Source organism: Elgaria multicarinata, chromosome 19, assembly GCF_023053635.1.
Source record: "Elgaria multicarinata webbii isolate HBS135686 ecotype San Diego chromosome 19, rElgMul1.1.pri, whole genome shotgun sequence".
Taxonomy (NCBI): domain Eukaryota; kingdom Metazoa; phylum Chordata; class Lepidosauria; order Squamata; family Anguidae; genus Elgaria; species Elgaria multicarinata.
Window position 1 is genome coordinate 18,561,877 of NC_086189.1, and position 12,148 is coordinate 18,574,024.

A 12,148-nucleotide genomic window follows, 5' to 3' on the forward strand; every position below is an offset into this window, starting at 1 on the left:
TCATTTGCATGTGCTAATATATAGATGCCCATCTAGGCGTAATGATATACATGCCAAGTTAGGAATAATTTGCACGTGCCAATATGTAAGTGCTGATTTAGAAATTATAATTTAAATTGGGCAGGCAATTTCTGGAGTTCTGGGAGGGGGCATATTTACCCCCAGGAACCCTACACACATGGGTCACACCTTCCCCTGCCCCCGTGGTGCTGGAAAAAATCATTTTAAAATGGCATCCGGTGAGGCTACAGCTTAACCATGGTTTAATTTAAATCATGGTTTAATTTGTTTTTAACTGCATATTTATTGTTTTATACTGTATGTTTTTATCTGTACGCCGCTCTGAGATTGTAATGATATAGGATGGGATATAAATGTTTTAAATAAATAAATAACCAAAGGATCAGAAATAGAAATATAGAATCGTAGAGTTGGAGGGGGCCTACAAGGCCATTGAGTCCAACCCCCTGCTCAAGGCAGGAATCCACCCTACAGCAAACCTGACAGATGGCTGTCCAGCTGCCTCTTGAATGCCTCTAGTGTGGGAGAGCCCACAACCTCCCTAGGTCACTGGTTCCATTGTCGTACTGCTCTAACAGTCAGGGAGTTTTTCCTGATGTCCAGCCGGAATCTGGCTTCCTGTCACTTGAGCCCGTTATTCTGTGTCCTGCACTCTGGGAGGATCAAGAAGGGATCTTGGCCCTCCTCTGTGTGACGACCTTTCAAGTCCTTGAAGACTGCTGTCATGTCTCCCCTTAGTCTTCTCTTCTCAGTTTGTTTGCAAGCTATTTTTGACCTTTTTGGTGCTCTAATAGCTACAGAGTACTAAGACTGTCAATATGGCTACCATGGACCACATGTGGCCCACCCCAGATTTTAAATAGAAATGCAATGCATTTCACCCTAGTGTGGAAGACTGACTCGTATTTCCCTGCTCGTTCTGTCATCCAGCTGCCAACGGTTGATGGGTAACTCCCAGGCCCTTGTCTGCTCTCCTGTGTGGTTCTTTGACATTAAACCAAACCAGGCCTGGAGAGCCCATCAAATGGAGGACGCCTTCAAAAACAGGACTGTCTGCTATTTGAGAACACCTGGCCACCTCTTAAACAACACCCTCAACTTGTAGGAATCAGCAAGTGCAGTTTCTCCGGTGTGGAATTCTGCATTCTTACTTTTCTGCCTGCCTGCCAGGCAAGATGCTACTAAAGGCACAAAAGCGGAGCTCAGTTAAAAAAACATTGGCAACGCCAAAAACATCAACGGCACCATAATTAGGAGGGCTTCTGCCAGCTCTTGTTACAAGTCCAACTTGCGGAATGCAGGAAAACAAGTTTTGAGCCACCCAGTTCTAGCAATGGGGTTGCCATTCTCTGTACTTTTCTGCATTTCCTCCTGGCTGCCGTCTGGAAAATCCAACCGGATTCCTCTTGTGTTCTGGAGAAAGCGGCATCTCTTACCCAAGGGAAGCCTCTTTTCTGGAGATGCATTAAGATAATTGTTCCGAGAATCCTGCATTTATGCTGCCAGCGTTCAGGTTGTCTGTTTGCAGAGCACGGGATGTTCCCCTGTCGTTGCTTTTGCCCTTTTCCCGCTCGAAGGACGAGGCGTTGAGAGGTATTGGCGTGACACACTGTTCTCTCCGGTCCCCGGGGAACAAACATCTCAAGAACGGCCTAAAACAAAAGCCGTCTTCCGCTCTTTTTTGGAACGGCACCTGGGAATTAACCGAAGGAGAAAGGGTCCGGCCAGTGTTTTGCTTTGATTTCAACTGCATTGTGTCCGGGAAAGAAAGACGGTGTGCAAGCTTCTTTTTTTAAGTTGCAGTGTCAACAAGCAAAGAGAGAGGGGCGAGCTAAGAACCGATTCAACCGCTTCGGTACAGCGCCATGAACATTGATGGTGCTTTATAAATAAATATTAATAAGAATAATAACCGAGGCCCTGACGCAGGCCGAGAAAAGGTTGGCTTCCTCTGTTAATCTGTGAACTATCGCACGTTCGAAAACAGGGCCCTCTAAGCTGTGGAATGTGCGGTTAGGCATTTAACCTGGAATCCAGAGCATCCTGGGATATTAACATTTGCACAGGCAGCCTGGGATTCCCGCTTTGGAATCGTAGGACGTCTGAGTGTACCCTCAGTTCCACCTGTTTGGTGGGGTAGGGGAGGGGGCTTCATATAAAGCACTTAAGGGAGGTCACTAATTAACATCTACTTATTCACGATATTTATATACTTAGAGAAGTTATATGCCAGTGCTCCAATAAACAAACGCTTCCAACATATAAATAGATGATTAAAAACCCAGGAAATAAAACAGATTTTGCTTGGCCTCAGAATGATATCGTGCTAATCTTACTACCTAGCAAATGCCCTAAGGAGTTTTGCCCAAGTCTTGAAAATGCCTGTTACTATTTTTTAGAAATATCTATATACCACTTCTTGTTGAAAAAATCCTAAACAGTTAACAAAGGAATAAAAAATGTTGTTATTTAACAACAACAGACCACGTAACGGGGGGATGTAAAATTCCTGCAGGAATGGACTATATGGACAGACTCCATACAGCTGCAAAAATAATTCACCATCAAATTCAACCTCGTCAAACAACCTACACCAATACTACACTTACTCATCCGAAACAATCTTGGAAAAGGCAGATCATAAATATACTAGGACACAGCAATTCATATGGACAAGACAATACCCTGTAACCGACCAGACATAACAGTAATAGACAAAAAAGAAAAACACGTACCTCATTGATATAGCAGTACCTAATGACAAAAAAGTTGTAGGAAAGGAAAAGAGGAAAATATACACCACTGGCTATGGAAGTTAAAGGACTATGGCAACAGGAAAAGGTCACAATTATTCCGTTAGTCACATCAGTCACCAGCATCATATAAAAAAATCTATACAGAAAACCTTCAGAAATTGGACCTACCAAAATGCATCCACACCAGCATCCAAAAAGCAGTCATACTTAAAACATGCTCAATTGTCAGGAAAGTCCTGAATCAGTAAAAGACAGCATGAGAAAAGAGATGATGATGATGATAATAATAATAATAATAGTATCCTATTTCTTCGATTCTAAGACACACTTCCCCCCCCCCCATATAAACACCTCTAAAAACGGGGTGCGTCTTAGAATCGCGGGTGCGTTTATTATTTCTTAGAATCAAAACTTTTTTCTGTTGGTGGTACTGAAATTAATGTGCGTCTTACAATCGATGGCGTCTTACAATACGATAATCGCAAGCATTAAAAATAAGCAGGCTTTTTCAGAGTCTTGAGTCATATTTATCTTCTGCTTAACTGCTGGATCTTCTAACAGTTTTTCATTTTGTTGTAAAATTGATTGTTTTTCAAGGCTGTTTTTTTATTTTTGTAAAAGCTGTTTTGCATGCCCTTGGTTTTCAGTGTTTTTGTTTTAAAGGTGGGATACAAACAGTATTCTTGATTGCATCTTTTAAAAAAGTTTTTTTCCCCAGCCTTAAAAAGTGCAGAGAGAAAAACACTCTGCTGTATTGATTCCATGTGGACTGGACTCGAAGAGAAATGTCAAAGTCCGGCCAAAGGCCCCCTTAGATCATCCGCTTGACATAACCGTCTTTGTCCGCTGTGGTTTCATCACATGGTCCTGGGAAAAGGATTGTAAACGCCAGCCGTGGAGAATTAAGCGCTCCGAAGGACGCTGCACGTCAACAAAGCTCTCTGTACGGGCTGATCTCTTTACCTTCAATGGCATCTATAACTCAGGAAGACATTCATAAGGTAAGGCGAGTGAGCCAGCAGAAAAAACAAATTTGTGTCCCCAAGAAAGCAAGGGGGGGAGAGTTTGTGTGTAGGCAAAAAGCTTTCCCATCACTCCACTTTCGGATTTAGCAAAGATTTGTTGGCGGAGTCTGAGCCGTTTTCTGTATCCGTATATGGATATCTTACTGGGACGGCAACTTCTCAGGTGGGTCTTGGATTTTGGACACTTTTTCTTGTCATTTCACTGACTCACACACAGACATCACCCTCACCCCCGGTCCTCTGTCTGCCACCTCTTCTAAATCTGAAATCTGTCCGTCAAGAGATAAGCTCCTTCGTTTCTGTAACAGGCCCAACGTGTCGGCCGGAACGAAGAGGTCATGGCGTCGAGAATGTGGTCGCTTGGTTGGGCAGGGCGATATTAGGAGAGAGGTCTGCCAATTTGAAGAGCTGCAAAGAGAAGGGATTGTTAAAGGCGCAATCCTGTGCATTTCAAGGCAGGGAAAAGTCCTACAACTCGCAGCGTGCCCCTGCCAGCCACTGTGTTTTATGTTTAACGCCTTCATCCTTTTGTGGAAAGCGGTGTCTACATTTGAATAGTTTAAGGAATTAAAAAATAAATGATTTAAGCTGCTGTGGTGAGGCAGTGCCTTCAGAGCCGTCTCCTCCATTTAATTGTTTATTTAAAATATTTCTTGGGCGCCTTTCAGGGCGGAAGGCCTCCCAAGGTGGTGTACAGTAATAGAACACATACAGTCAGTACAATATTAAGAGTGATAAAGCCAGCAACAAAGTCGCCAACAGAAACAGCAACAAAACCCAGCGACAGCAAATGCCATGTTAGAAGATGGCCAGAGTAAAATCACGTCCTTTCAAGGCGTTTTAAAAGCCCGCAAGGACGGAGTGTGGCGGACTCCCTATGACAACTTATTCCTCAGGTGTGGGGCCGCTGCATAGAAGGCCCTGTCACGTCATTCCTCTCACAGGTGGGCAAATGTGAAGGGCCTCTCTAGTTTAACTCCCCCAAGCTGGTGCCCTCCCAATGGGCTGGAGTGCAACACCCATCGTCCCCAGCTTTTAGCTCCTGCTCTCTGAATGGCTCCTGGAAGCCGCACTCCTTCTTCCTTTCAGTTTCGCCGGGACGGGTTCCTCGTCCTCGAACAGTTTTTCAGCCCCGAAGAGTGCGACGCCATGAGGGCCCAGATCCAAAAGATCGTTGCCGACATGGACGTGCCGCCGCACTGCCGCACGGAGTTTTCGACCAAGGAGGAGGAGCAGCTGCAGGCGCAGGTGAAAGAGACACCCCAACGAAACACAGTCAGTGGGACACACTGTTTTGAGCAGAGGTGTTGAACCTGAATCCCGCAGGCCAAATCTGGCCTACCGGGATTCCCCCAGAAGACTCCGCCCCTTTCCTCTAGCTCCGCCCCTTTCCTCCACCGGGTGGTGCCCCAACAAAGCTACTAGTACTCGTGAAGGTGCCACAAGACTTCATCTTTACGAAGCTGTGCTTTTTTTGCTTTAAAAAAATGATTATTTTGGCCTCCAACAGGGCAGCGCGGAATATTTCCTGACCAGCGGAGACCAGATCCGGTTCTTTTTTGAAAAAGGTGTTTTTGATTACAAAGGTAATTGTTCCTTCGTTTGACCTTGACAACACGCCCCGGAGGCAGAAAATGCTGCCAAAATATTACTTGAGAAGCTGCATTTGTGACAGCAGCAGCATTTGGGTGTGCAAAATGCCTTTGACTCATTATCTCGCTCTGTCTCATTGCGCGTCTGTGTAGGGGGAAAGGGGGAAGGTTATTCAAGTCCCCATTTTTATGGATCAATACCAGACAGACTAATTTCACTTAAGCCGCTGACTCAATATCTGAGCTTTGAGTTTGGTTTTCTAAGACTGAAATTTTAATCCCCGTCCAATGAATCAGATTCAGAAATCTTCCCTGGCCGGGCGCCTTCCAGCTGTGTTGGACTGCAACACCCATCATTCCCGGTGTCTTGTAGTTCAACACAGCTGGAGGGCACAGGCTTAATTTCTAATGTTTATAATGTACCTTTTAAATTAGATATGGGTAATACTGGGTTTAAAAAGTGCTGGATGTCCTGCCTGAAATCCCAGAGAGCCTTTGCTGCCAGTCAGAGTCGACAATACTGAGCTAGATGGACTAAGGGTCAGACTCAGCGGAAGGCACCTTCCACTTTTAGATGGCTCTCTTACTGGCTTCTGGACCCAAGGTTTGCATTGCAGTCATATTCTAACATATGTCCGGGCCCGATTCAAAGTGCTGGTATTAACATTTAAAGCCCTAAACGGCTTGGGGCCAGGTTATCTGAAGGAACGCCTCCTCTCGTATGTACCTGTCTGGACCCTAAGGTCATCCTCAGGGGTCCTTCTCCACGAGCCCCTGCCAAAGGAAGTGAGGCAGGTGGCTACCAGGAGCAGGGCCTTCTCTGCTGTGGCACCCCGGCTGTGGAATGAGCTCCCTAAGGAGGTTCGCTTGGCACCTACATTATATGCTTTTAGACGCCAGGTGAAGACCTTTTTCTTCTCCCAGCATTTTAACAGTCTATAAATAAAATTTAACTTGGTGTTTTAAATTTGTAATTTTGCATTGCTGCTGTTTTTATCTGGTTGAGTTTTTATATTGTATTTTATATTATGGTTTTATACTGTTGTTTTATACTTTGAATGTTTTTAATTTTTGTGAACCGCCCAGAGAGCTCCGGCTATTGAGCGGTATAGAAATGTAATAAATAAATAAAAATAAATAAATCTGTTCAGTGATTTCTTTTCAGTTTGCTGTTTTCTCTGTCCTAGGGGATTTCCTTGTTCCGAAGGAAAAATCCGTCTGCAAAATTGGCCACGGTGAGTGTGACCGCCCCCAGGGTCTCTTAACGTGGAGGCTGCTGGGGTGTCCATTTTTCCATGAAAGGGTTCCCACGGGTTGCAAAGATCCGGGCGGAACGTCTGCGAAGGGTGTGTCTCACTCTAAAATGGAATCACGTGAATTTCAAGCTGACCTCCCTAAATGCCTTTAGGATCCACTGAATTCGGTGGAATTTCTTTCTTTTCTCCCCCCCCAAATATTTTTGACTGAGTTTCATACACAAAACTGATACAAAACAGATTGTTTCATTATAAACATATAAACCAAGGAACGTAACAACAAAACAATTGTTGGGTACATTACAGTTCTAGAATTGAATTATTTTTCCATTTAATTTCAGGATTCCAAGTCTATGTACAAATTAAATGCCTTTATTTACAAATCATTATTATGTTCACTCATTTATGCCGAGGCATCTTTCCAATAGGATCCGTGCGAGTATGGAAGTTCTGTATTATTTCATAAAATCATAGAATAGTAGAGTTGGAAGGGGCCTATAAGGCCATCGAGTCCAACCCCCTGCTCAATGCAGGAATCCACCTTAAAGCATATCTGACAGATGGTTGTCCTGCTGAATTGTTTGTAAAATTTATGAAAGCAGCCCAGTTTCCATAGAACCTATCCTTATAGTTTTCAGACTTTTGTAACCTAACTTGGTTTGTTAATTTCTCTATCAGGGTGATGGACTATAGAGTGGGATATATTTTTGAGTAAATATGTATAGCAGAGATGTGGGACTTCTGAGTCGTGGGCCTAATGAGGCCCGCAGACGTTATACATCTGGCTCGGTGAGCCTCGTTGGGTTCCTAATTTCCTGGAGGAACCCCTGCTGTTATCTCCGATTTGAAATTGGAGATAACGGTGGAGCAGGTTAGGCTTTGTACAGCTCCCTCCTGTGGGGAAGATGTGCAAAGCAGGGGAATTTCTCAGTACCAAGGGAGGCACAGCACCCCCGCCCTTTCTCAGCATGGTGAGTGTGTGTATTATTATTATTATTATTATTATTATTATTATTATTATTATTATTATTATTATTATTATTATCTGTATACTGCCCCATAGCCGAAGCTCTCTGGGCGGTTCACATCAACGTGTATGACATCAACGGGCACGGCCACACACCCTCTGATGTCTTCCGGCCCACCTTGGGCCTGTGGGAGAGCGATTTTACCCCATGTCCTGTTCTCTTTCTGTACAGAGGTTTTCAGCGCCTCTCTTTCAGCCTCCTTTTTCTTCTTCCTTTTTGCAGCATTGCACGCCTACGATCCCCTCTTCAAGCGAGTCACTCACGCCGCCCAAGTGCAGGTGAGCCCTCCCTGTCTCTGCCTCTTGGTTAATGCATTTAATTCTTAATTAAAATGTTTCTTGGCCGCCTTTCAGGGCAGAAGCCCTCCCATGTTTGGTGATTTGCTGGAGTTTGTCAAGCTTCAGCCCTTTCCACAGCGTCTCTAGACGTTAAATCTCAGAGGCGGGAGTGGATAAATCCCGCTGTGGCAACATTTTGCCACCATTTTATGCCCTGGGACTGCTGTTTTATTTATTTATTGCATTTTTTTACCGCCCAATACCCGAAACTCCCTGGGTGGTTCACAAAAATGAAAACCATTCAAAGTATAAAACAAACAGTATAAAAACATGATATAAAATACAATATACAATACAATTGCTGTTAACAATGGACTGCAAGAGTATTTTAGGGGTCCCCCCCTCTAGAAACAGTTTAGGACCAAATTATCAAACAATCCAATTTCACATTGCAAAATGAAAGAGAATGAAGCCAAACGAATTCTATCGCTCAGTTTCTGTGCAGAGATGGAAATCAAAGATGGATCAATGGCCATCTCTCCCTACACCTCTCAGGCGCCCTTGCAGGTATTAAAATGGGAGCAGACGCCCCCTCCACCTTGATTTACAGGTGCTTTCCTTCTTTATCTCATGTCCTTGGAGCCACGTTTGGGATGTCCAAGTCAGGCGTTACAACTGTGTCACTATTTTAATCTGCGAAGTATTGGAAGTAGAGGAGTCATCAAGACCTGGGAGTAGATAGAAAATTACGCTCTCCTGTCATTCTGGAATCTTTTTTCAGGAACTGGCAAGAAAAATTGGCCTTGAACATCCCGTGGTGGTGCAGAGCATGTACATCTTCAAAGTACAGTAACCTTAACTCTAATTCTATCAGATACTTCATTGCATGAGGCTTTGAGCTTCTTTTGCCCGAGTGAAATGCCCTTTTTCTGTTCTTTTATAGCAACCTGGCATTGGTGGTGAAGGTGAGATATATACTATGTCTATGCTACAATTCAGGGGTGGTGGTGGAAATCTGGCCCAACTTACATCCCAGAATGGCCCTCCAGCATTTCCCAAATGTCCACCTCCCTTTTCCTGCATCCAACAATCATTTGGGGATTTTCTAGCTTTTGAATGGTTTTCTGCCCATTATAAGAGCTTGAAATGCCTCTTTGACGGCTTGGTTATTGGCAGCAGGGGCTTTAAGTTAAACATGCTGAGTTTGGGGGGTATTTTAGGACCGCCCACTGCTGCAATGTGGCCTCTGAGAGCTTCTCTGAAAATGAATTGGACCCTTGGGCCCAAAAAGGTTTGACACCCCTGCTGTACTGCACACCTGGATTTGGTGATAGTTGCAGCTTAGGTCTCATCTCCACATTATGCAGGACAAGGCGATAGAATCCTGGACTGTACCAATTCGGAATGTGGGGGGGGGGAAATGTGTGTATCATATTTTCAAACGCTGCCAAGTAAAACTAGCAAGACGGGGAGAGGCCAACACCAGACATCCGTCCCTTGGAAACCCGATGCCTGGCTGCAAAAGGTCAGGTACAAAGCATTCACCTTTCACAGGTAACAACACACCTGGGGTGAAACTTGAGATGCGGTTATATAATCTCTGAGATTGCCTGAATGGCAGAGAGGAGCAGCGGAATTTAGAATAAAGCAATTTCTGAGTAGTCTTTTATGAGTCTGAATTGCAGATGCAACAGGCAATAGAGGACTCTGTTGTCTTCACACCTTGCTTGGTACCTGCTGGAACCAAACCAAGTACCTGAGCGGAGGATGAAATTGATGAGGGTGGAACTTGGCTCAGCTGGGCTGTAGAGTGTGAACAGGATGAAACTGACAAGGATATTTACAAGAGGGGAAAAATGTTTTTGAAAAATCACAACCCCGTTTGCACACATTTCAAGATTACCCCGCCAAAACCCCACCCAATTTGTGCAAATTATCAGAACCCTCAACCCTCAGAGGTGGCTGGCTAGGAATCTCAGGGAAGGTCAGGGAGAGGAAATTGATGAAACCTTGCATGACAGCATGGATTATATCATTTTAAAATCCCTGAATGACATTGGGAAATAATATTAATACTTACCTCATCGACATAGCAATACCTAGTTACAGAAACGTTCTAGAAAAGAAAGAAGAAAAAAGAGAGTTAACCTTCAGAAACTGGGCCTACTAAAATACATGCACACCAACATCCAGAAAGCAGTTGTACTTAAAACATGTTCAATAGCTGGGAAACTTGCTGATTTGTTTGTAGTCTAATCTCCTGCTTGGCCTTACCTCTTTGTGTGTGTATGACTTTGTTGCTTTCAGTGACTCCACATCAGGATGCCACGTTTCTACACACCAACCCTCTGGGCAGGATTGTGGGTCTCTGGATAGCCCTGGAAAACGCCACGCAAGAGAACGGTTGCTTGTGGTTCATTCCTGGCTCTCATACAAGTAAGAAATTATGAGGGTTTGGGGTTTATAAACAAATGAAATACAATTTGGACTTCCGTAATCATGTTTCTTTGGAAGAAAATCAGGGTCTCCCATTTTCTCCGGGAATAAACCGTACCTTTGTTAAATGGAGTTACTGACACGAAGGTGTCCAAGGTCAGAATTTGTTGAGTGAGCAGAGGCAGGAAAAACCAGGGATAGAAGACTCTCACTGAGGGGAAAGTAAACGTAAGAAGCTCATACAGCACAGAGTTGAACTATGAAATTCACTACCCACAAGATGGTAGTGATGGCCACCAATTTGGATGGCTTTAAAAAGGGGTTGGCTCTTTGCTACCTCCAGGTTCAGAGCCAGGAAGCTTATGTACACCAGTTGCTGGGGAACATGGGCGGGAGGGTGCTGTTGCACCATGTCCTGCTTGTTCATCCCTGGCCGATGGCTGGTCAGGCACTGTGTGAACAGAGTGCTGGACTAGATGGACCCTTGGTCTGATCCAGCATCAGGGCTCTTCTGATGTCCTTATACGTCAAGGCTCTAGCTCAGGAGTGCAGAACATCTACCTGTGAGGTGCCAGTCCATGCCACTGGGACTCCCCAGATGGCAACTCTGTGCTAGGTAACGCGGTCCAAGCTTTGCATTTGATTTGCAGGCGCTTTCCTGTTCAGGACAGCCTCCTCCACAGCAATCAAGACATGTGCAGCACGGCACCCCATTTCTGACTTGCTGTTTTGTCTGCCCTGTGGGGGCTTCTAGGTGGGATCACTCGGCGCATGGTCCGAACTCCCCCGGGGACGGTACCGTGCACCACATTTGTGGGCTGTGAGCGGGAGTACGAGGACAACCGATTCATTCCTGTCCCGGTTGGGAAAGGTAAAATGGTGGCGCGGAAAACGTAAGAGGAAGGTGATATTCATCCAGGGTGGTTGGATCTCAGGCCCATGGGTCGAATCCAGCCTGCCTGGGGTCCTAAACTGGCCCACTGAGTTTTCCCAGAGACCCCTGTCTACCTTCCCTTGACCATTGGATGGTTTATTTGGTTCCTCTGCCCCATTCTAAAAGACTGAAATGCCTCTCCCAAGGCTGAGTTACTGGCAGGAAGAAACGGAAGCTCAAATAGGCTGGCATTTTAGGCCCACCCCTTTTGACCCCGCCCATCCCTGGGATGCGGCCCCCGAGAGCTTCTCTGAAATGAAATGCGGCCCTCGGGGTTCAACACCCCTGGTGCAGAGAATCCGTATTAAAAAACCCTTCGAATGGTGTGGACAGAGCATTGCAGGCTAGATTGGTAGGTGGAGGCATTTTCTTACGTTGCCTGTCTTCTACCCCTCTCTGCTCCTGATAAGATGGTGTGTTTTTGTGTGTGTTTAATCGCCAATAGGTGGCACGGTGCTGATTCATGGCGAGGTTGTCCATAAAAGTGAACCCAACTACTCGGAAAGGTCCCGCCACGCCTACACCTTCCACCTGATGGAGGCCAAGGACGCGACGTGGAGCAGAGAAAACTGGTAGGAGGAACAGCAGTCCCCGTTGCAGGAGGAACCTCGGCGACCCATAAGCTGTGATGGCCCAAGGGCTGCCCTGACACGCCATGGCTTTATTCACTTGAATGTGACACGGAAAACCTGATCTTGAGTCTGAAACACAGTCTAAGGGGGGCAGAAGGTTGGAATCACAGGAACTGAGGCTACTTGGGAGTTTCCTATGGGCCCTTTTTGCCCAAAGTATCTCAAAGTGCAGGTGCAAACATCCCTCTAG

The 12,148-nt window shown here is 45.3% G+C and overlaps 1 protein-coding gene across 1 annotated transcript in view; it reads left to right on the forward strand.

Annotated features, from left to right (window-relative positions):
• Nucleotides 1-12,148, forward strand: part of PHYHD1 (phytanoyl-CoA dioxygenase domain containing 1) — a 32,190-nt gene that overhangs the window by 18,975 nt on the left and 1,067 nt on the right. The window contains exons 2-11 of the mRNA XM_063144936.1: nucleotides 3,496-3,778; nucleotides 4,892-5,050; nucleotides 5,313-5,388; nucleotides 6,582-6,629; nucleotides 7,901-7,956; nucleotides 8,738-8,800; nucleotides 8,900-8,921; nucleotides 10,264-10,392; nucleotides 11,147-11,263; nucleotides 11,772-11,898. Coding sequence (XP_063001006.1) covers nucleotides 3,746-3,778; nucleotides 4,892-5,050; nucleotides 5,313-5,388; nucleotides 6,582-6,629; nucleotides 7,901-7,956; nucleotides 8,738-8,800; nucleotides 8,900-8,921; nucleotides 10,264-10,392; nucleotides 11,147-11,263; nucleotides 11,772-11,898 — 830 coding nt within the window. The 5' untranslated portion in view covers nucleotides 3,496-3,745. The remainder of the gene's footprint in view (nucleotides 1-3,495; nucleotides 3,779-4,891; nucleotides 5,051-5,312; nucleotides 5,389-6,581; nucleotides 6,630-7,900; nucleotides 7,957-8,737; nucleotides 8,801-8,899; nucleotides 8,922-10,263; nucleotides 10,393-11,146; nucleotides 11,264-11,771; nucleotides 11,899-12,148) is intronic.